General features: G+C 45.8%; 1 protein-coding gene across 1 annotated transcript in view; it reads right to left on the bottom strand.

The window, feature by feature from the left end:
• PTPRT (protein tyrosine phosphatase receptor type T) overlaps positions 1 to 22,635 on the bottom strand; it is a gene marked incomplete at both ends in the record, with an annotated part of 470,881 nt that overhangs the window by 115,035 nt on the left and 333,211 nt on the right. Inside the window, one exon of the mRNA XM_082491049.1 lies at positions 598 to 799. Coding sequence (XP_082347175.1) covers positions 598 to 799 — 202 coding nt within the window. The remainder of the gene's footprint in view (positions 1 to 597; positions 800 to 22,635) is intronic.

Here is a 22,635-nt window from a genome sequence, read left to right as displayed (position 1 = left end):
TGCCCAATATCACCTCTACCATCCCTTTATCCATCTTTTTTCCTGAGAGTTAGTCTAAGTTTCCCTTTTATTCTAGAGACACATACACCTTCTCTTTGCAATGCCTCCTGATTTTAGTGCCTTTCATATACTTGTCTGCCTACCTTGTGCCCTCCCTCTGCTCTTCTTTTTTCAGAAAGAAAACATAAAAACAGCTTTCCTCCATTATTTTTAGCCTCCTTGCACTATTAATTCAATTACTTCATTACATCCATTTTGGTGCAATCTGAAAATAAAAGCCACGTTGAAGGAGCTTCCCCAGCCACACAGATAATACCAACAATTAATATAGGGATAGTTCATTTGTAGAACTAATGAAGGGTCTCATTTAAAATGCTCCAGAAAGATATTAATGGATATTCAAGATATCCGCAAATTAACCGCTGCATTTGTAACCCAAACACACACAGATACTGGATTGTGGCCGCTTTAAAAATCTGCCCCATGGAACCTGTGGAGACACTAAGCTGAATACCTTTTTATTGTTTTATGCATCAGCTGCAGCTCTAAAGAACAAAGCCCTATAACGTTCTTTTTTCTTCTTCTCCAAAGCAGTACCTGAGATCTTTGTTGCGATCCGCGTTGTGATGGGTGGCCCAAAGCCCTTCACTGTGCTGGCTTTGATGGTGAACGAATACGTGGTCCCCGGGTACAACCCTACAAAGAGGTGATGTGTTTCGTTCCTTAGCTTGAAGACTTTCCCCCTTTGGCTGGACAGGTCAGCACTGGGATCCAGAGACCCAACGGCCTTGTACGTAATCTGCAAATGAAGAACAAGGGACGTAAGGTGACAAGGGGCCTTCTGCACCCGGCCGTTCTCTGCTCCCCCACTTCGCCATCTCTTGAGACGAGACACTGAAAATACAAGGACAGGTATCATCTCAGTATTTCTAGCGAGCGGTCTTGTATTTGGATGCTGGCAAACAAACACGACAATTTTTCCAACACTTTACTTAGGAAAAAAACCTAATTTCTTCTCTCCACTAAAACCTCAGCGTGTGCTGATTTACAACAAAAGACACAAACAATTGCTTTTTGTTCTGAGTTTCAGAACTTCTGCAGCCAAACCAGAGCGCAGAATTTTCATGAGAATTTCCCACACAATTCCCCCCCCAGCACATCAAAGCTTTTGGTGCAAACACGGATACATTTTCCATCAGCTTATTTTCCCCTTCTGGCACACGGTCTTCTCAAAAGGCTGCTGAAAACAACGGGAGCCTTTTACTGATAGCAATGGGTTCGGAATTCTTTTCCTGTGCTAAAGAGGAAATGAAATGAAATGTTGAAATGAAACGGCACGTTCAAATGAAATAAATATCGTCAAGTCTTTATACAAGAGCCCTTCTCTTCTCTGAGCTTGTAAGCCAGCTTCTGCTATGCTCTCCCTCCCCCCGTTTTCAGCCTCCGTTGGCAGGTTTACACGTGGTACCCTGCCCGCCTTTCGCCTCAGAGAATAAGTCAGCGGGGTTCCGGACCTGGAGAGCCGTTCATGGATACAGCCCGCTGCCGGTGCTAACACACCTTTAGAGGAATCCAAGCTGAAAGCACACCTTTGAAATTCTGCTGGAGCTCCCTTACGCTCACCCATGGCAACCCTGTTGATATACAGACACTCGCAAGTACAACTCATGACTTATTTACCAGCCGATTCCTTGCCTGCGTTCCAAATTCAATCCAAAGGCAGCTCAATTTCAACTGAGCTGTCAATATAATATAACGTGCTCCACTGCTCTCCTAACCTTTCCTGATATTATGAGATCCTCGCTTATTTGTAATGAAACACTATGAATAAATCAATGTATGTTAATACACGAAGTCTTCAATTTTTTATGAAGGACTCCGCAAGAATCTAATTCCCAGCTTTGCTGGAAGAGCCTTTGAAAATTTTTAAGTCGCTTGCTTTATGATAGGAGGAAAATGTTGCGTTTTGAGGAAAAATAAATATACAATGTTTAGAAAGGGGAGCTTTAATAATAACAGGATAACTAAGAGGCAGAGACTGATGCTAACGACACCAGAGAAGGGTGCGAGCGTGTGAATCCAATTATTTGGACAGAGAAGAACAATGTAGACAGAGCTGACACCCGAGACGAGGCAGCATAACAGAAAAGGGCCGTGAATGACACCAGGCCCACAGAGCAGCAAGAAATAACAAAAGCAGAACTCTTAAAGGAATTCTAATTCAACAGCTTGCAGGTGATTTCATTGAAAACCTACTCATTTTTTTCCAGGATTTACAACCTGGTTTTAAATTTTTATTACTTGCCAGAAACCTCAGAAAGAGGGAGATCTTAGCACAACGGTCATTAAAGCAAAAAAAAAAAAAAAAATTAAATGCAGGGAGGAGAAATCTTGACACGCACTCCTCTTCCTTCGGTGAGGTGGGGACCACGCGATACAGCACGGCACGGGCCAATATTTTGACAGTTCTTACTGCATCGAGGTACTTCAAGGCAAGGGAATCCGTGTGGAAACACCATCGGAGTTAGGGTGAGCATCAAACCCCTTAACTTAAAGAGACATGACCCAGGCAAGGTCATAGCCAAATCTAGAAAGAAAAGCGTATTTGATCTGTTGGGTAGGAAAGAACCGACGCAATCTGTCTGCTCTCTTTGCAAATCAATTTCTAGAGGAATAGCAATTCTATAAAATTCCAAAGGGGGAAATCAGCAAAATAGGAGTTGGGGAAAAAGAAAAGGAATTTCCTAACTGCTGGGCCACTGAAAGCCACATTCACAGGGTGCCCAGGCTGTAGCCGATGCAAAATCAGGGAGATGTATTTTCAAGCACATTCTACGGAAGGCTAGAAATACAACTAGAAGAGGCACTTGTCCTTAATCTTCATATAAATGAATGTATTCAGCTACCTTCACCAGTTCTAAAATCACTACAAAGAGAGTTATTTTTCTTCATTAAAAAAACCCTATCCCCTTAAGGCAAATAGAGCTAGAAAAGCTTTCAAGAGGAAAAAAAAGTCACCGATTAAAAAAAACAACCAAACAAACACCACTCTTTCTTTTTCCTCTTGACTAGAGCAGGAAATATGAGTACATGGGACATTAAAACAATCTGGGTTCAACTCACAAGAAGGGGGGAAGGAGAAAACTATACTTGAGAGAGAGTTTGTCCACGATTTGAGATTGCAGTGTGGGTCCATTTTCAGAAAGACTGCTCACTCCAATCACACTTCAATATTTCCCAAAACTTTTTCTAGGATATATAAACTACAGTAAAGAGAGATTCGTGGCATAGCCAAATTGCGAGATTATCGTTACTGCAGTAGACTCTCTATTCCAATAGAGTTCCTATTAAACCGGGTGATGTGCAGACATTCAAAGAAAGCAATCCTTGTCCCCAAAACATGACGTTTAACTTTAATACATGAAAAGTACCTGGATGCAACACAGAGAATAGGAAAACAATAGTACAAAATCGTGCATGTGGTCCAGTTTATCCAGTCTGTAAGGAGAAATATTGAAGGGACTGGTGAGCACAACTGCGTGAGCAGATACAGCCAGTTACCGGCTTATTGCTTGCATCAGAGGTGGTCTCGAGCTCTCCTCTGCTTCCCACAAGCAGAGCTCTGAATGACTGTGGTGGTGAGGAAAGTACAGGCGCTGCCGGGAGAGCCTACGGGCTGTGTGCCCACCTCTGCTCACGGCTTTCGGCACGACCACAATAAGCCGATGTTCTCCCAGTCTCCGTTTTGCCATGTATAAAATGAGGGCTATAACACTCCTCCACACAAACACTTTGTGGCTGAGGGATTCTATGGATTTCTGTGATTGCCGAGTGCTGAAGGTTAAGCAGCAAAACCACAGGTGGCACAGATGGAGTCGCCCTGCAAACAGCACTCTAGTTAGAACAGGAGGCAAATTCTCAAATTTTTCTCCTCCAAGCGAGATAAGTGCTGTTTCCTAGATATGAGCGCTACCCCAGGTGTGGATTAACACGAGAGCTCTGTCTCAGCCTATTCCTCTCTCTCTCCCCGCAGAGCTAAAGCTGCCGCCGCTCCAGCCCCGGTGACAGCGGCTCCTGCCAGCGGTGGGTCCCGCCGTGCGGCCGGTGGCTCCCGCCGGCCCCGCACACAGCCACGCTGCTCCAGCCGCTCGCCCCCCATCCACCGCGGCAACACCCCTCCTAGCCAGCATCATCTGCGCTTACTGGAGCTGCTGGAATTTCCTCACTGGACTCTCTGAAAAGTGCTACACCGTCTGCATTTATGCGTACGCAATGTCACTGTTTCAGGGGATTTCTCCTATAGAAAGAAACGATGCTGTAATACATCACTTATATGTTGGTTTTCAGGTATGACAGTAAGAAGTTGCCACTCTCCTTGATTTAAACTAAAAGTACCGAAGCAAGAGAAATTTCAGAGAACCAGATACTGAGAAACTGTCAAGAAGAAAATGGAAATTTCCAACTCTGGAGTAATTTATAAATGCACAGAAACATGTCTGGAGAAGAAATACGGCACTTTCCTAGAATAAGAAGGATGCCGAAAAAACCACCTGCTCTTCTAGTTGGTATGGTATTTATCTTAATTTCTTGTTCCAAGTGTCAAACCATTTCATTACAAAACAAACAAGAGATTCTAATCTAGAAAATGACATGACTCAATCACCAGAAAGCAGCTGTTCTAAATTATTTTAAAATAATCTATTTTAACAAGCCACATCAAGTAACACTTCTGTATTCTAAAAAAAAAAAAGAAACAATAATATTAATTTAAATGTTTAAAAACCTAGACAAAAAAAAACAAATGAGAAAATACTCAAAAATATATTTAAGAATTTCACGCTGATTGAAAATATTGAAAATATTTGGTTTTACTCTGCTACAGAACAAATGCAAATACAAAGATGAGGAAATTTCTCACAAGACTGAAACTCTATGTATTTTAACCAGCTCCCTGGTTATCTCCTGCACAGCAGGCAGTTGTTGTAAGTGGAAAGTTGTCTTTCCTCCGCAAACTGGAATGGCTGCCCTGAGTTTGCATACCTAACGTGAAGTTTACGTATCGGCTGCAGGGCTACTTGATGGTCCCAAGGAAAAGTTCAGGTGCCTCTAATCACAGCACACACCGGTGCAGGCTAAAATACAAAAAAAAACCCAAGAAATACACATTGATAAATCTTAAGTCTTCCCTGGAATCTCCTTCACTGAATTAATGAAATCTTTCTTGAACCAAAGCAACAACAGCAGTAAATTTGAAGTAGTCGAAGTCAGACGGCACAAGAACTCAGAAAGCCCTATTCCTGCCAGAACAGGAGGGACGAACAATGAGCCCGGCACCGACCCAGCTGCCCAGGAACGACTTACTCAGGAGGCGCACAGACGATTCAAGTCCCCGGTCGACTGCGTGAAATTTGGCTACGTGAGTCCAAATTCTTTGTAAAATGTAAAACAGGTCAGCTGTACAAGTTCAAGTCTACTGGAAATTGCCAAGAAAGGCTTTATATATTTAATTTCCAAGTGTTCAGTGATATATAATTGCTGTGATAGACTATGGAGAATAAAATAAGAACAGATGAGCATAAGAAATGGGATGGTTAGCGAGTCCACTCCTTGTTATTTAAGCAGACATCCAATCTATGCCAGTGCACTCTCATCCCCGTTAACCAGAAGCAACCCTCTGATTCCACTCTCCCCTCTGGATTTTATCCATTTTAAAAGTTCAGAATATTAATTCCTTGAAATCACTGAGCAAATACTATGTTAACAACTACAAAGATGAAGATATATTATTGAAAGCATAAGCACAGCTCTTCTCTCCTTCACAGAGCCTAATTTAACACAATTTTCTAGGGAAACGTGAATGCTTTGCTAACTGGCATCGTCTGTGGCTGTAAAACTTCTATTACAATATGAGGACTTAGAAAACTTTCATTGAGAGGGGAAAGACCACAGCACAGTATTAACTAAGCTAGGAAGCAGAGGGTTATTTTCCAGGACAAATCTTACTTCAGAGGAAAAAACATAATGAAAAAAATCACAGAGTGGTTTGGGTTGGAAGGGACCTTGAAGATCATCCAGTTCCCACCCCCCTGCCCTGGGCAGGGACACCTCCCACCAGCCCAGGTTGCTCCAAGCCCCGTCCAACCTGGCCTTGAACACCTCCAGGGATGGGGCAGCCACAGCTTCTCGGGGCAACCTGCGCCAGGGGCTCACCGCCCTCACAGTCAAGAATTTCTGCCCAATATCTAGTCTGAGTCTCCCCTCTTTCAGTTTAAAACCGTTCCCCCTGGTCCCGTCACTCCCCTCCCTGATGAAGAGTCCCTCCCCAGCTCTCCTGGAGCCCCTTTAGGCACTGGAAGGCCACAATGATGTCTCCCCGGAGCCTTCTCTTCTCCAGGCTGAACCCCTCCAACCCTCCCAGCCTGTCCTCCCAGCAGAGGAGCTCCACCCCTCGGATCATCTTCGTGGACCTCCTCTGGCCCCGCTCCAACAGGTCCATGTCCTTCTTATGTTGGGGTCCCCAGAGCTGGATGCAATATTCCAGGTGGGGTCTCCCCAGAGCGCAGCAGAGGGGCAGAATCCCCCCCCTCGCCCTGCTGGCCACGCTGCTGGGGATGTAGCCCAGGATGCCGGTGGGCTTCTGGGCTGCCAGCGCATATTGCTGGCTCATGTTGAGCTTCTCATCCACCAACACCCCCAAGTCCAAGAAGAAAAAAGCCTCACCCTTAACCCACTTGGACTTTCCATATCCCACAGGTGTATGTACGGGCAACTGTGTGTCCACACAAGCAAAAGGAGATTGTAATACTGGAATATATTATTTTACAGCTTCAGCGGGCATATCTGAGCTACGTCTGCTCAGCCCGAGTATCAGCCATGCACCAGAGCACAAAGCTCTGCGAGGGCTTCACAATCTGCTCCAGACGCTGAATTAACATTCAGCCATTCACCCTCCGCTTCAGCAGCTACGCCGAGTCCAGTGCCCAGGCGCGGGCCGAATCTCTACACCGAGCTCAGCAAACGCAGACAGCAGCAGAAGTCTGGGGAATTTTACTCCACCTTCGCACGGCGGAGGCAGGGGGGGGCTTTGTCCTGTGCTTTTTTTAAATAAAAATATCAACAAGCGCAGTCGAAAACTTGGAGGTTAAAAAAAAAAAAAAAATCCCTGTAGAAAAAAAGAGTACATATTGTTAAAAATGTGGTAATTAAACAGTGAAACGGACCATCATGCAATGTGATAAATCACCCTTCGGGTTTAGACATTCCTTTGGAAGAATGTATTATGGCGTGATCATGAGGCCCTAAGCTTAATGCAAGAACAAATTGTGATAAAGATCTCATCACTTCATTGTAATGGTCCTTCTTGCCCTCCACTACTAAAATCCTTTGGGAACCCTAGATGGCTGTTCAGATTCTCTTTAATCCTCTTAAATAAATAAATGAACAAGAAAGAATATTCTGCTCCAATCACGGCTGATGTATCCATTTAGCCTTCCCATACATTTGATACATTCGAGTAAGCTTTCACACTGATGAATAACTGAGTTGTCAGGATTTCATGTGTTCATAACCTTAAAACTGAGGGCAGCAAACTCTAATGTCTCAGGATCGAGAGACGCCAGTCAAGGCAAAAAAATATGCTCATATGTTTCCTTCCACAGCAATTGATCCCAGTATACACACCACTTCATCTTATATCTTTTGTCATATAGAATTAATCAACCACCGCGAGGAGAATTTTGCTCTCTACAACCATATTCACCATCAAACATGAGGACTTTAAGCTTCCCCTCTGATTTTAGCAATTGCAGCCTCTTTGAATGCAAATGGTAAGTACTGCTGTTAAATCAAACACTACTTTGTAGATACATTATGCAACCTTATATCTATTTTCCATTTTAGTGACAGCCTGCACAGCAGTTTGGGGAAAGCATCTGAAACCCATAAATCCATTACATTATCCCCCACATTCCCGTTGACGTTTTACGTTCCCCGTCTTTATAAAACAGCCCATTCCGCTTCTCATACAATACCCCTCATACAGCCCCCAACATCTGGGGTGCTTTGGAGCTGACAGGTAGCTACTATATATGTACACATATACCTATTTGTTTTCCCTTTTTCAATTAGTAATGCCTCGAGACCGAAACCACCTCTTGCCATGCACAAGAGAGGAGCCAGAAGGAGGACGACTGTGCCAAGGTCAGCAGTGGGGCCTGCAGGGACCCCCTCACCAGTGCCTCTCACCTCACTGAGCCAGAAGAAAGCGAAGCTTTTCCTGATTTACTGCTGTTTTTTTGAACTCACTCCTGTCTTGCAATGCAAGACCTGGTATCAAGACTTTTTTTATCCATTTTTATCCATATCACATCGTGTCTCGTGCGGGGGGCACGGGGGGCGGGCTGCCCGCAGAAGGGGCACCGGGAATAAGGATCGCTGGCGGCTGTCAGAGGGGTCGGCTCCGCCAGCGCTGCTCAGCGAGGGGGACGCGAGGAGGGCAGTCTGCCTGTCCCATCGGAACAGCCCTGGAGTCGCACCCCACACCAGGGCCGGGGCCACCTCTCCCCTTCCCTGTGGGGATCGCGTCCCGACCAGCCCCACCGATAGAAAAGGCTATATCAAAACCACTGAAATTAGAAAAATCAAGCTGCTGGCATCCCAGAAAATGAAAACCACCGATCAGTCACAGCTTTAACTCCTTGCCTTCTTAAAGAAGCCCCTCATTTGGAAAAGCACTTAACTGGAGAGACGTTGCTACTTCCCAACTCCATAACCCGCTCTTGAACTAGAATCACTTCTATTCAACCAGCAGACAACCAGGCTCAGGGGTGCACAAGCCTTAGTGGTGTTTACGTCTGTTGTGGTTTAGGTGCCCCCCCACTGCAATGACACAGGCCGAGGGGTAGGGGGGAGCATCTGTCAGTCCCATCTGGGGTGCCCCATGTCTGAGAGATGCCCCCTCCTACCCCTCATGGGATGGAACACCCCGTTGGTCAGTTTTGGGTCACCTGTCCTGTCCGCTCCTCCCCACAGATGGGACGCCTCTACTCTTTTCCTCTGCCAACCCCCCAGTGGGGCACGTAAGGAAGTTCGCTGCCCCGGGGTGTTAGAGCAAGGAGTACAAGCAGGAGCCTCTCCGCATCCCACGCCTGGGCATCAGCTATCAGCAGCGGTCTTACCACCCTGAGAGCAAACAGTGTCTGCACAATACGATCGTCATTTCAGTAGTTAGAAGAGGCCCAGCTAAGAAGCAAAGTTATGAACAAAATTGGTCCTGTAGGACAGCGTCCTACTTAGAGAAGTCAAGTACTGAGCTGTCTGGAGCCCAGCGCCGGTGCGTTCCCACTCCACCGCAGAGCAGAGCATCTCCTCGACTGCCAGGCTGCCGTCCTGCACCTGCGCTTTCCTATGCCACTTGCTTCAATTTCGGAACAAGCTTGGCACAAAACTTCACAAAATGACGAGAAAGAAGTTTGTCACAAGCAAAGCATGATCTTCCAGGGCTAGAAATCATTATGCAGTTCAGAAGAGCGCAGAGATGAGGGAGTTGGGTATCGGTGGAAAGCGCTGGATGTGTTTCACAGGCTCCAGTGCTGCAGATGGAGGGGAGGGGGAACCAACTGAAAGGTTTCACGACTGAAAATACCTTGGGAAACAACAGGCTATTCAGTTTTTAATCTCACTTTACATATTCCACTCCGTGCTCTGATAAAGCCTACAAGAAAACTTCATTTCTCCCCCGTTTCCCAAAAATAAACACAAATAAACTGATGCATTAAAGTCTGACAGAAATATCCTTGAACTTGAAGTTATCCAAACATTTCCTTCATTTCCCGAGTCAGGGAAGCGCCTCAGGGAAGCGCTGTTCCCCAAGCCAGGTGTTAAGAAGCCATGTGCGATGTGTACTAACCATGCAAACGACTTTCGATGGTGGAAGGAATCCAGCTCATGGTGTCTCCTGGAGATGTTTTCTTTGAATTCAGCGTGTCCAGAGAGTGTACAACATGAAGGTGTTTTACTCAGCATCCCACTTGCTGCCATTTCAGGCATCACTGACCCTCCAAAAATTTTGCAACGCTTCTCCTCGCTTCATACTACATATGGATTACTCTCATAGAGCCAACACTGAGTTTCCAAAACGTATCTTTTTGAACCGGAGTGTGTATCACTCGTAAGACACCCAAGAACAAAAGCAGCTTCAGATCGCAATGCAAAGAACAGCAAAGAACAGCCATTCCCAACCACTGCTTCCCCTTCCTCCCACCTAGCTGGACCTGACAAGAGGATTCGCAAGATGTTCTTAAAATTATATACACGTCCCTTACACAGATCAGCCCAGCACCACCAGAGGGCATGACCTGGCTTCTCCCTGGTCACTGCACACCAGGCTAAGCCATGAAGATTTAATTGCCTCCTTCTCCTCAGCGACATCTCTTAGGGCCAGGGCTTAAGCTGAATACCAACAATTAGCACTGCTGAATTCAAATCTGACTATCTGCACCTTTCTCCCAGCCTAAAATTTACTTAAGAATGAAAATCAGCTCTTTTCCTCCCCACAGGCTCTTGCTCAGGGTCGCTGTCAGAACCGCACTTCCATGGTAAAACACCACTGCACAGACAACCACTGAAGGTTTTTGGAAGCTGATGCAATACAGGGAGTAAACGACGAAGCGGCATCACTGTCAGCTGAAACCCAACAGCAAAGGGCAGTTACAGATTCACAAGACAGAGCCCAAACTTCTGTTATACTGAATTTTCTGCAAATTCTTTACTTGCTGGTGTTAATTCTACATTGAATCTCGGCATAACTGCAGTTTCAGCAGACAATTAAAAATGTTTTCTTTTGCTTTCCGAAGGGGAAACATAATTGTTAGTTTGTATAGCTGGAAGTAGCTTATTCTTCCTGGTAGAGCGATGCCGCTCCACGTTCCCAGCCGCACGAAAACCCACCCAGTCCCCACTCCTGCTTCCAGCATCGCTGTCTGGTAACGCGTGCCGCTTACCTTTCCAAGGCTGATATCGAGTAAAGTGCAAATCGTAAACAAGCCGGGCCCTGGACGTGGGCTACACATCTGATTTCCAGTTCAAAGCTGAGAGCGTCAGAGGTGGAGGACTCAGCGCCGTGTTTTTACATCAAAGCACGGACATACTTTGTCTGGCTCACCTCCATCTTCGCGTTCCAGCTCAAGTCTCACTTGCGTGTAAAAGATAAGACACGAAGAGCATAAGGAACGCCGTCTTTCCCACATGTATTATCAGAGCTGCTTGTTTCCTTGAAGGGAAGGGGAGAGAGGAACGATCCCCTCTACAACGCCCCTCCGGCTGTCACGGGCTGTGCTTTTTTAGGGAGAGCAATATTGGAGACCATATTCTCCTCGACTGCCTGAGCTGGCCGCTGCCAATAGGGTCAAACCGACTTGATACCTATAGGCATTACAAGAAAATGACTCTTTCTGGATGTAGGCTTAGGAAAGGGGGAGTGCTTCCCAGCGCGTGGCTCCCAGCAGCATCCCCCCTGCCCCGACGGCGCGGGGGGCACCCGCCCTGGGAGCAACCCCTGCCGCATCCCGCCACGCCGGGGACACCCACGCTCCGCTGGTGAGAAGCAACAGCAAGCGGTAAAAGCCTCAGTCCATTTCATAAAACAAACTGAAGCCTGCACTTTTTTCATCCCCCCCCCCCCCCCCAACTGGAACAGGTTATCACACAGGAGGGGGAAAAAAGGATCAGCTCATTCAAACAAGGTACATATTCACAGCTTCTACAAAACGCTCAGCCCTGCGGCAGGCAGAGCGGGACTAACACGGAGGCGAAAACAGATCACAGCTCAACCCCCAAACCCGCTCTCCTGGCTTCAGCTAGGGGAGAGAGTCCATTTTCTTACTACCAGCTGGGACGGAGCTGTGCTTTGGATTTAGGATGTGAATAATGTTGATAACACACTAATATTTTAGTCGTTGCTAAGCAGTCAAGGACTTCTCAGCTTCTCATACTGGCCTGCCAACAAGAAGGCTGGGGGTGCATGAGAAGCTGGGAGGGGACACAGCCGGGACAGCCGACCCCGACGGACCAAACCATAGGACGCCGTGCTCAGCGTATAAAGCTGGGGGAAGAAGAAGGAAGTGTGTGGGGGGGGAAGTTTGGTGCGATGGCATTTCTCTTCCCGAGTCACCATCACGCGAGATGGAGCCCGGCTGTCCTGGGGATGGCTGAACACCCGCCCGCCCGTGGGGAGCAGTGAATGAACGCCTTGTTTTGCTTTGCTTGTGCATGGCTTTTGCTTTACTTATTAAACCATCTTTATCTCAACCCATGAGGATTTTTCTCCTTTTTCTCCCTGCCCTACAGGGGCCCAGGGGGAGCGAGTGAAGGGCTGCGTGGTCCCAGTTGCCAGCTGGGGTTAAACCACGACAGCAGGCCACGTGAAATGCCTTACAAAGGTCACGATATTCATAAGGAACAAAAATCGTAAGAAGCCTGGCTACACACCAGCAAGGTATTACCGTCAGTAAGAATATTTTATACGGTACACCAACCGGAAGCACCCAAACAAATGTTTTTAGCCCAGCAAACCACTCAAACACACATTTAGCCTCCCTCACTGCTAAGGGAATTTTAAGTGCAGGTCTACATGCTCATCTCAAAAGCAAAGAATAAGTGAATTAAGCCCATAGCTGCATTCTTATCCTGGGAAAATTCACACAAAAAATTAAAAATTCATCTTCAATGAAAGAATTGCAGAGCACTAAAGACGAGAACTCACTTGTAAATCTGTTTTGACACAATCCAGGACCCAAATGTTTGGCCTATCTTTCCTCTTCCCCACAAGCATCCCTAAACTAAACTGTATTTTTATATGTTGAGGTTTTGGTGCTTCCTTTTTTGCCTGGATCTTCCAATTTTAAGACTTAGAGCAGAACCGAAAACACCGGCATCTCAAACACCAAATACCCATGATTAATATGTGTAAGAGTTGTCATGCTTCACTAATCATCAAATAATCTGGTTGCCTATACCTCGCCTTGCTCTTCATACGCTAAGATGAGTTTGCCATAGCATGCCAGAACGGCAGAATGCACTACAATGGAAGGTACGACCCTTTTTTGTCATTGTGTGTTGAAACAATGACTCTGACCGCAGTTTTTGCAGCCGTCTCTCAAGTTATCCCATCAAGTTGTCCCAACTTTGGATGTTTCTCATCAGAAAGATTAAAAAGCAGCTGTACGTAATAGGCTGTGCAATTTCCAAACCCATTTTTCTACTTTTTAAATTAATACTTCCACCCTTCCTGTCTAGCATAATTCCCCAAAATACGGGCTGGCCAGTTGCAAAGATTTTGAAAACTGCTGCAAGTCTAATTCAGCCTTACAACAAAGAAGGGAAGCCAACCCAGCTCCCCCACTAAGGCACACCTGTCATAAATAAGAGGGCAAGAAATTCTTCCTGAAGCCAATGTAAAGATCCTTGTTTTAATGTTCTAAGTAATAGCAAATAAATCCACCCGAACTGCTTCCGCCAGCAAAAAAGCCAAGTTGCTTCTGCAATATTCTAGCAGAAAAATGGTCAGCTTTGCAGCGAGATAACAGAGTGAAGAAAATAAATTTTTATATGCAAAATACTTGCTTGGAATTTAGTGGTTAAGATGCTGTCTTGCATATTAGTATTTATAGCAAGATGGAACACGTTTTCCTGAGTAGTTTTGCCAAGGTAGATAAGGTTGAAGTTCTCATGAATATTCCTCAGCTGTAGTTTGAAAAGTACACCCGCCGGCCACACCTTGCTGTAACAGCGCGATAACACACGAAGGACCCGGGTCCATCCCACAGGTGGGGATTTGGGGAAATGGAGAAGGGGGCACAGGACCTGGTACGGCAGCAGGGTTACACCAGGAATGCAGCCCACCCTCTGCGCAGCATCTTCTCCCCTGAAACAGAGGGAGGACCCCAAAGAGTGGTAGCTGCATCAGGAAGAGCGTTAGGAAGCCCTGCAGCTGCAGGAACAAAAAGAAATTCCACCACGGCTGAAGCATCAACCCTCACCAGGGCGATGGGCCCCCCCCGTTCGCAAGGTGTGGGGGTGAGGCACCCACGAGAGCCCCAGCACGGGTGGGACGAGCAGGCTGTGCCACACCGCCGGCCCCGGGGACAGGACAGGCACACACCACCCCACCGCCACCGCAGCACAAACCCTATTTCAGAGCAGCGCAGAAGCCGAGCCTGTGGGGGAAACAGCCTACCGCCCCTCAGTCCCCAAAATCTCTGACAATCTGTCTGTCTACATCTCAACTATATACATTTCGTATCATCTAAAACCTTAAAGGGTTTTTCCTATGTTGTCATTCAAAAAAGCCTTTCAGTTCCCCTAAACCCATGAATTCCTGATCATCGCACAACGCCCTCCCTCTTCCCACCCTTGCTGGAAAGTTCCTGCTCCCTTTCTCACTCAAGGGCATATGACTTTACACTGTGCTTTTGCTTTCCACCCTAATCAAAATATTTCATCAGAAAGAACGCATCTTGTGCCCGATACATCAGGGCCTTTAAAGAGACTTCACAGCGCTTACACCCAGAGGGCTTTCATTTGTGCACAGACTGTTTACGACTTTTGCTGAACAAAGTCACTGTTGCTGGTTTCCTCTTGAATAAATCCCGAGCCTGATTTTCTAATGTCCTGGGGAGAGTCCAAAGTCAGAAGAGAGTTGGAAATCCTCCATCACCTTGGAAAAACAACATCCTTTGTTCCTCAGGCCGTAACTACTTTAGAGCAAATAACCGGGATACAGTTTTTGCAGATACTTGAGGTACTACATGAATAAAATCCTATTACTATTGCAGAAGTCGTCGTCTCCAATCAGGTTTGCTGCACTAAGTTTTCTGGTTTATTCACCTGAACTATAGTTTAATAAAAGCCAGAGGCTGTAAAATGCACGGTGTATAAAGCAAGTTAAAAATTCCTACCAAAAAAATGTTTCAATTTTTTTTTTTTAAGCGACTTCCCACACAAAGGTGTCTCCGAGCTATCCATTAGCTGAAAGTGAGATATGTCTCATTGAACAACTAAATACTCTTTGTAGAGGGGAAAAAACATAAAGTAGCCTAAGTGCAGAAAATGTGTTCAAAAGTCCAAAGCTGAAGCAACATTATTCCCCCCAGCTCTTCGTAGTGCTGCAGTACCACTGGGGCATCTCCCCCACGCTGTGCCCAGGACACTGGGAAGGACTGGCCAGACAGGGTCGTTCAGAGGACAGGATGTAAAAAGCAAGCGTGCAGGAGCCTCTTGTCCACTGAAAAACTGTGAAAAAAACCTGTACCGTGATCCTTCTCTCCCCTGTGATGTTCTATTTGTAGCTGCTTTCTCTGGGCAGAAACGCTTCTGTTCCCTGTGACTCTCCATTCCCACCAGAAAGTCAATAGAAAAACCATCATATGATGCCCACAGACTTCCCTCTCCCACCGCAGGTGTCACCCTGGCTCTCCTGAGCGCTGTCACCTCTTCTCACCCACTCTGAGTTACTGAATGAGGGTCCCAGATTTACTGTGAAGCTCAGTGTTGTTCATCACTGTTGTTCATCAAGCTTGTTCATCGCTGCACAAGGTGGACGGCTCCAGTCAGAAATCTGCAACCGCAAAAGCTGTTTATTTTCAAACACTGAAATCCTGCTTTCTGTAACTGATCCACGTCCAACTGGGCAAGACCGAGAGCTGCATCCCTGACGGCCGCACACCGAGCACTCGGAGCGGAGGCTGATTCGTTTTGTTCACACAAGGAAAAACTAAAGCCAGCTTTAGACCTTTCTCCCAGCGCTACATTGATTTTTGATTTTTTATTCAATTTGAGAAAATAAGGGCATTCGCTCAAACCCTGACTAGCACAGAAATAACCATGTTATGTGCATTATGGTATACTTTACGTTGTAAGGTGGGTTTTTTCAGCTGTATTATTTTGTTTTCTTAACGCACATTGGGGAGACCACATGAATGAAAAGTGAACTGTTAAGATCTCTCGATACCTCTCAACTCCAATTCCGGTTTTATGATCCTGTAATCAACTTCCAATCCACATGAAAACACTTCTGTTGCACTTTTAAAATGTTTTGCAAAACTCTTGGCATAATACGCTTCCTGTACTCCATTACATTTGCCTGCTTTCGAGTTCAAAACAAGAGTGAAAGAAGATACGTTTCTGTTCCCTTTTTTAACGGTCTGTTGGATTTTCCTTTTACTTCATCAGCAGGAATATAGTCAACCATAAACTGTGTTCATTCTTCCAACTCTAACCATTCTGTGATTCATTGGATAATCCGTGAGATTGGCTCAGTCTCCTTCCCTTTGTGCTCCACACTAGCAGCGATAGCCCAAGCAGGCTTCACTCCACCCCTCTGTTCTTTACCACCAAATTCCTTGTGACGCTCCAAAGATTCTTTGGATTGGTTTAGGTTGCATTAAAAGGCATCACAGTTAAAAGAGTCTCAAAGGACCGAGTTTAAAATAGTCCAATTTATTGTTCCAACTCCCCCTTTAGGATAATCTAGCTCTGCGGCTTCTTTGCCTTTCACTAATGAGCTGTAAAATCAAGCACCGAGCTGTCGGATGAGGCTGACTAGCTCCATTTCTGCTTTATAAATAAGAAGCAAAATCTCTATAGAAAACGAACCTCAACTCTTTGGTCTCCCCGTTAGAGCCCTCCACCTCGGCAAGGACCTTTCCTGACCTCCATGAGCACCAGTAGGAATTTGCACTACCCCCAACTCTTGAAGTGTTTTGAGGGAGCAAAGGTAGAAGAAACCAGCTTGGCTTCTCACCGACACTGTCACGTAGTGCCAAGAAAGGCCACGTTGCCAAAACCACCGCTGTGTCAACGCCTGGACGCAGAGCTGGAGCGGGTGACGGAGAGGCAGAGCAGCGGCACCTTGATGAGCCACCGGAGGAAGCCAAGAGTTTTTAGCTTGTCACGGCCAGGAGGTGAACAAGGTTAAGCACTGCAGATGTAGGCTTAAGCTTTGCACGCTGGGTATCACCGAATAAAACTAAACTTGGAAGGCTGGGGCACTGTTCAAACTGTACTTCGTTAGGTTTCAATTATAAAGCACAAGTAGAGGACCAGAGAACAAGAAACAGTGGATATTTTCTCCGATGAAGAAGAAAATATTTTCTCCCTCTTTAAGGCATTTCTTTTAGTACTTTTCTCCCACATTTCCAAAAACTGCAACCCTAAGCCATGCCTCCTACGCTGCAAGATGACTGCAGCAGGGCTCAGGGAGCGAAAGGAGGGAAGATCCCCCTCAGGCTCTGAATCCCGTCTTTTGCAACCCCAGGCAAGTATGTAAAGGACACTTAGTCACAGTGATTCACGCAGCAGATAGTTTTAATGCCACCCTCTCCTCCATCCACCCAGAGTACACTTTCCAAATCCTAACATTTTTTATTTTTTTTTTCCTTCTGGGTGCTTGACACTCTGCGGGCAACTTTAAAGGTGAGTAAGAAAAACAAGCCAGCCCAGGTAGTTAAAATTTGCTGTACGGTGGTTTGCACCTGCGTAGAGAAATTTCAGGGGAAGGAAGAGGTCCAGGGGTTTCCACAAATCAAAAATGGGTAGAGTATGTACACGTCCCTGTAAGACTCACAAAAAAGGCTTCAAAAATCTCAGTGACAACATTTAAAAGTGATGTCTATTTGTGGTCAATCCTGAGCTGCTGTAACTTCAACACAAAAGCCCACGATTAGTGCAGGACTGTATTTTCCGACAGCCTCAAGCGATTCACGGGTTCAACCTCAAAGCCTGCAGTGGTTCAGCCCCAAGGAGCATAAAAATAATTGCTTCTTATTGCACGTAGCAAAGCTGTGAATACAGTATTTTGTGCCAGGTTCTTCTAGCCTGATTTCAAGATTTTACAGACCCCTTATACGAGTTCTCCAAATCTAGTAAGTCAGTTGAAAGATGGCAATAGGTTTAAAAAGAGAAACGTAGAAACATTGTGTTTAGCCATCCCTAAAAGGTAAATAAAATACCTTCATGTGGCTGCTGCCTAAACTTACCCTGAAAAAAAATATCAAGGCATTTTATAGAAGGAAAAAGATCCTGTATTGACATTTTGAGCTAGCTACAAAGTATAATTTAAACAGACTTACCAGCTGCTCCTGGACTTACTGCAATATTAGTGCCTTTTACCAACAAGCATTCAGACTCTGAATAGTAATAATGAGAATGCGAATTTGAATGTGGCTCAGCTTAGGCTCCTAAGTATAAAACATGAGTAGGGTAACATCAAAATGTGGTAAATTAGAGTGCAGACACCTGGTCCTGAAAAGTCATGCAGAAAACTTAGTTTATACTGCTTCTCCTTGTTTCTTATTAAAATAATTTGGAGGCTTGAAAGTGAAACAGATTTATGAATTCACTAGGGAGCCGGAGAGAGTCGTCACACAGTAATGGAAAGGCAGATTTTTTTATTGATTCAAATTAAGGGTAATTTATTGAAAAAAAGCCATGATTTGCATGAAAGACGTTGCCTAAAGACACAGCAGTCTAAGTGTGTTTTGATATATTTTACGCACGCGCACACACACACACACACACACACACACACAGGCTGTTGGGTGCAGCTCCCGCTGCCAGCGCAGGGAATTAGCTGCCGCTACTGCTCCGCACTCATTTCTTCAGTTTACGATCACCCACCCAGCAAGACAAAACCCATCGGTGACAAGACTCTGCTCTGAGATAACTCAACCCTCCGGCACTTCAAGAGAAGCCTCTCCCCTCTTTTATCACGAGCAGTCTGGTCATTCTTAGCCATTCCGTCCCCTCCCGGCAATGAACCCTCATTGTCCGACACCTCCAGTGAGTCCCGGGACCCCTCATCAGCTGCCTTTGTCCTTATGGGAAATTTGAGGTGCCTTTGTTGCACAGTTCGTAGCGCTGGGAAACAGAGAGCAAATCTGAACCATTCCCAGGGAGTTCGGGTTACCACAGAGGACATCCGAGTGGAGGTCTCGGTCCCAGAATTATTGTTTTCTATACCAAAACCATTTGACAAGGGAAGCCTACGGCTTCATGGGGAAGCTCAAGTCTTCCAGGTCTGGGCTTTCTCAAACTCAGATTTGATTCTTCAGCACTAACCCAGACAAACTGTGATGCTAGAGAGATTACTGCAGGCTTAGAGAATCTCAACAAGTGAGCACACCAGCACTTCCTAACATTTAGATGCTCCGTCTCCTCCTTCAGTGCCAGGTTCCCTACAGCCAGAGCTACAGGCACAGCGCCACGGGCTACAAACAGCAGGATTCAACTGGAGTGCCAGTAGGACCAGATGGGCACAGCGCTGGGGATCGAGAACCGTATTTCTTTCCCCATCTTCCTCAGCTGTGCAAGGAACAAGATCCCCGGCTGCTCCTACCGCCATCAGCTCCCCTGAGAGAGCTACTGGAACACTGGACCCCCTTCCCCCGGATCTTGAGACCACAAGCCCATTTCTCCTGGGGCTCCTCACTACAAAGCCTTCATGTTTATGAGAAAATCTGCTGTGAATAAAGGGGTGTAAAACACCAAAAGAAAGGCACGCCACATTTGCCTGCCTTCACCCCTGTCGCCTTGCTGTCAGACCACGAGCAAATCTATCAGGAATGCAGTCTCCAAGAGCAGGCTGTCCGTGCAGCCTACGGGGCACGCGTGCTAGTTACTGATCTCAGTAAGCGAAATTTTCACCGGGGACTTGAGCCGGTTCTCCCCTTTGCGTGTACGTGCTCTGAACGCTCAAGGATTCGATAGAAGCAATTACTCTCCCCGAGCCACAGAGCGGCTCCTTTGAACAGGCGGCGAACTTTGCATTTTGCCATTTGCATACATAGGGTTTGATGCCAGAGCAGCACGTACACAGGAATGTTAGCTTTGTGAAACTCTGGCTTTGGGGGCAATTGCACTGGGGAAAACAATAGCAAAAAGCAGGATCCAATGTAAATCGTACAGCGAAGGGAAAAAACCCGCTTATTACACGACTAGGAAAAGTGCATAACGTGCTGAGGAGCCTCTTACGAAGGCAAATTATCCCACGGCATAGATGGCGAAGGGATCGTTTACATTCCCAGTTCGTAAAAAGCAGTGATTAATACAGCTAGAGAAAATGTAAAATTTAATGAGTAACTGAAGTGTTCAAACAAACTGCCAGTTTAATAAAGCTGAATGACAGGGCCAAAGTGTTGGGAATAAAACCCCAAGGTTCTGTTAGCAGAGAGAAAATTCATGGATCAAGTGAGAAGAAAAGGTGATTTAGCATCAAAGGAAACCATTACTCTTCAAATAAATAGGAATTAGAATGAACATTTATATTGTCTTGTCTTCCCCTCTGAATGTCTCCAAAACTCATATTTATTTTCGTTTACATACTTGGCTAATTAAAGCTTTAAAAATAATATAAATTTTTATGGGCCATTTCTGGAGGAAAAAACTAGCATAACTTAAAACCGACCCAGGCACTTTGATTATCGCATCAAGTTTCTATTAGTTTTCACGGTGCAATAAATTTTAAAAAATTGCCTCCTGCTGATCTAATTATGATCCTATTTTTAAGCAATTTTTAAAAATTAGAAACGTATTGCAGACTTTCATTCTTAATGGCTTGAATCTAATAAAAAAATGCATTGAAGTTGGCAAAGAAAATACTGAACCAACTTCTCAGCTGCTGTAAAGAGGAGAACCGTACAGAAGTCGGAGTCAGCGGCCTCGGGCTGTTCGTACGAGCCGGTCATTTTGCAGAAACCCCGATCTCTCCAGCTTTTTACTCGAAGTGCCAAGCTGGGTCCAGCTCTTCTTGCGTCTCGCTAACGTCGGCTAAGCGTGCCGAATCTCACCTGCGACTCTCTTTTCAAACCCTGTTTCTTTGAACCGAGTCACACAACGCCGACGCGACCAGCCCACGCCGACGAGCCGTGGGGAAGCACAGGACACTGCTCTACAGCACTGGCTGCGTAAGGCTCACAACTCAAGTTTTCACGCCTCACAACAGCCATGAAGAAGACAGGCCTACTCCGTCCAGAAGTATTCGTTTTCACAGACATTTCTCACAACCGCATCCGCCTTCCCAGACGACGTCCGCCTGCTACGGAGAGGCCGCGTACTGCCACTAGTAGATCCACAGAGAGCTGCTACTCAGACCTTGCATTCTGCAGGTCCAAATATTCAGGTAACTATCAGAATGAGAATGGTGAGACGGATCTAATCCCAGCGCGCCTCCGACAGCATTGTGCAAGTCGGGACGCAGTGTGAAAACACATCCATCAGGGAAGCAGACTGACCCCCAAACGCCGACAAAGTTAACAGAAGCCAGACAAGCCCAAACTACTCTTCAGACACTCTTTTGAAAAGTACCGCTTTGCATTCATTCAGCATGTCATCATAACCTCAGGATACCTCCCAAATTAAGAAGCAGTGCTCCTATAATTAGGATACAGCTAAGCATTTTCATTCCGGGTATGTTTATCACGTTACAAGTGTGGTACGACGAGTACTCTAAGTGGGAAGAGACATAATTCAGGTACAAGAGCACAAGCTACACTCTGACACGCAGTCATTATTTTACAGTCTCTGATGTCTGCATGACCTGCTGCTCACTAAGCTCATCTTTCCACTTACAGCAATGAGGACCTACTTAGTTTCAGATGCTGGCAGATACACGGGCTTTTTGTCCCCCCTTTTTTTTTTGCTCTCAAGCATACTGTTATTTTTACTATCATATTGACAAAAATCGATGAACAGAGAACACGGCTGCTAGAAACGCTTATGCTAGAGACACTCGGATACAAGGTAGGGTCCCCTACGCAGACTCTCCCTTTGCAGTGTCTGTAACACCCAAAAGAGGCTAAAGAAGAGGTAACATTTCCAAGGAACGGCACCGGTCAGGGACCACAGCTACAAACCAGGAAACTAGGGAAGAGAAGCCGGTTTTGGTGAGGAGCCAAGCAAAACCAAGGATCCAACTCCAAGCCCGCTGTCATTAGATAAGTCTATCATCAGAATTATTTAGAACTTGGATGCAGATGCGACCAAAAACTCAATAGCCAAGGCCGTTCTTACTGTGTATCTGTTCTGAATGAAGGTGATGACCCACCGAAATTCTCTAGAAGTCAGACTCAAGTCCGATTTAGATCGATTTTCACACAGACATCTGCAAAGAAATACAGGTTCCTGAGCTACAAAACTGTATCTAGCCATCAACTGAGTTTCCAAATTTTTAAAAGAAGGTGGGAACCCATCAGCTTTTAGGTGGTCATCTCTTATCCCTTCCCAGAATGTGTGACACTGGCTCCTTAATGTTGCAGGTTCTTGGCAGCGATGTTAAGCTTAATTTACTAAAAGAAGATTGCAACGATAACTAGCAATAGTCCCATCCACTGAAGCATATTTCTCTCTGGGGACTTTAATGTGAAAAGGAAAAGCTGTTGAACAGAAGGCAACATATCTTCCTCTACATCCAGGGACGTATCTGCTTGCAATGGCAAGAAGTAGGAAAAGCAAGTGCCACCTCAGAGAAGAGCTCTGTCACCTCATCTGTTACCGTCTTCAACAAAATAATGGCTCTCTGAGGGGCAGACAAGGCTGAATGGGTTGTACCAGATTGCAATGCCTTTAGCTGCTGGCAATATTTAT

This window comes from Vanellus vanellus (genome assembly GCF_965231255.1).
Source record: "Vanellus vanellus genome assembly, chromosome: 15".
Lineage (NCBI taxonomy): Eukaryota > Metazoa > Chordata > Aves > Charadriiformes > Charadriidae > Vanellus > Vanellus vanellus.
The sequence above is the reverse complement of the archived record's forward strand: the minus strand, read 5'-3'. Positions and strand labels throughout refer to the sequence as shown.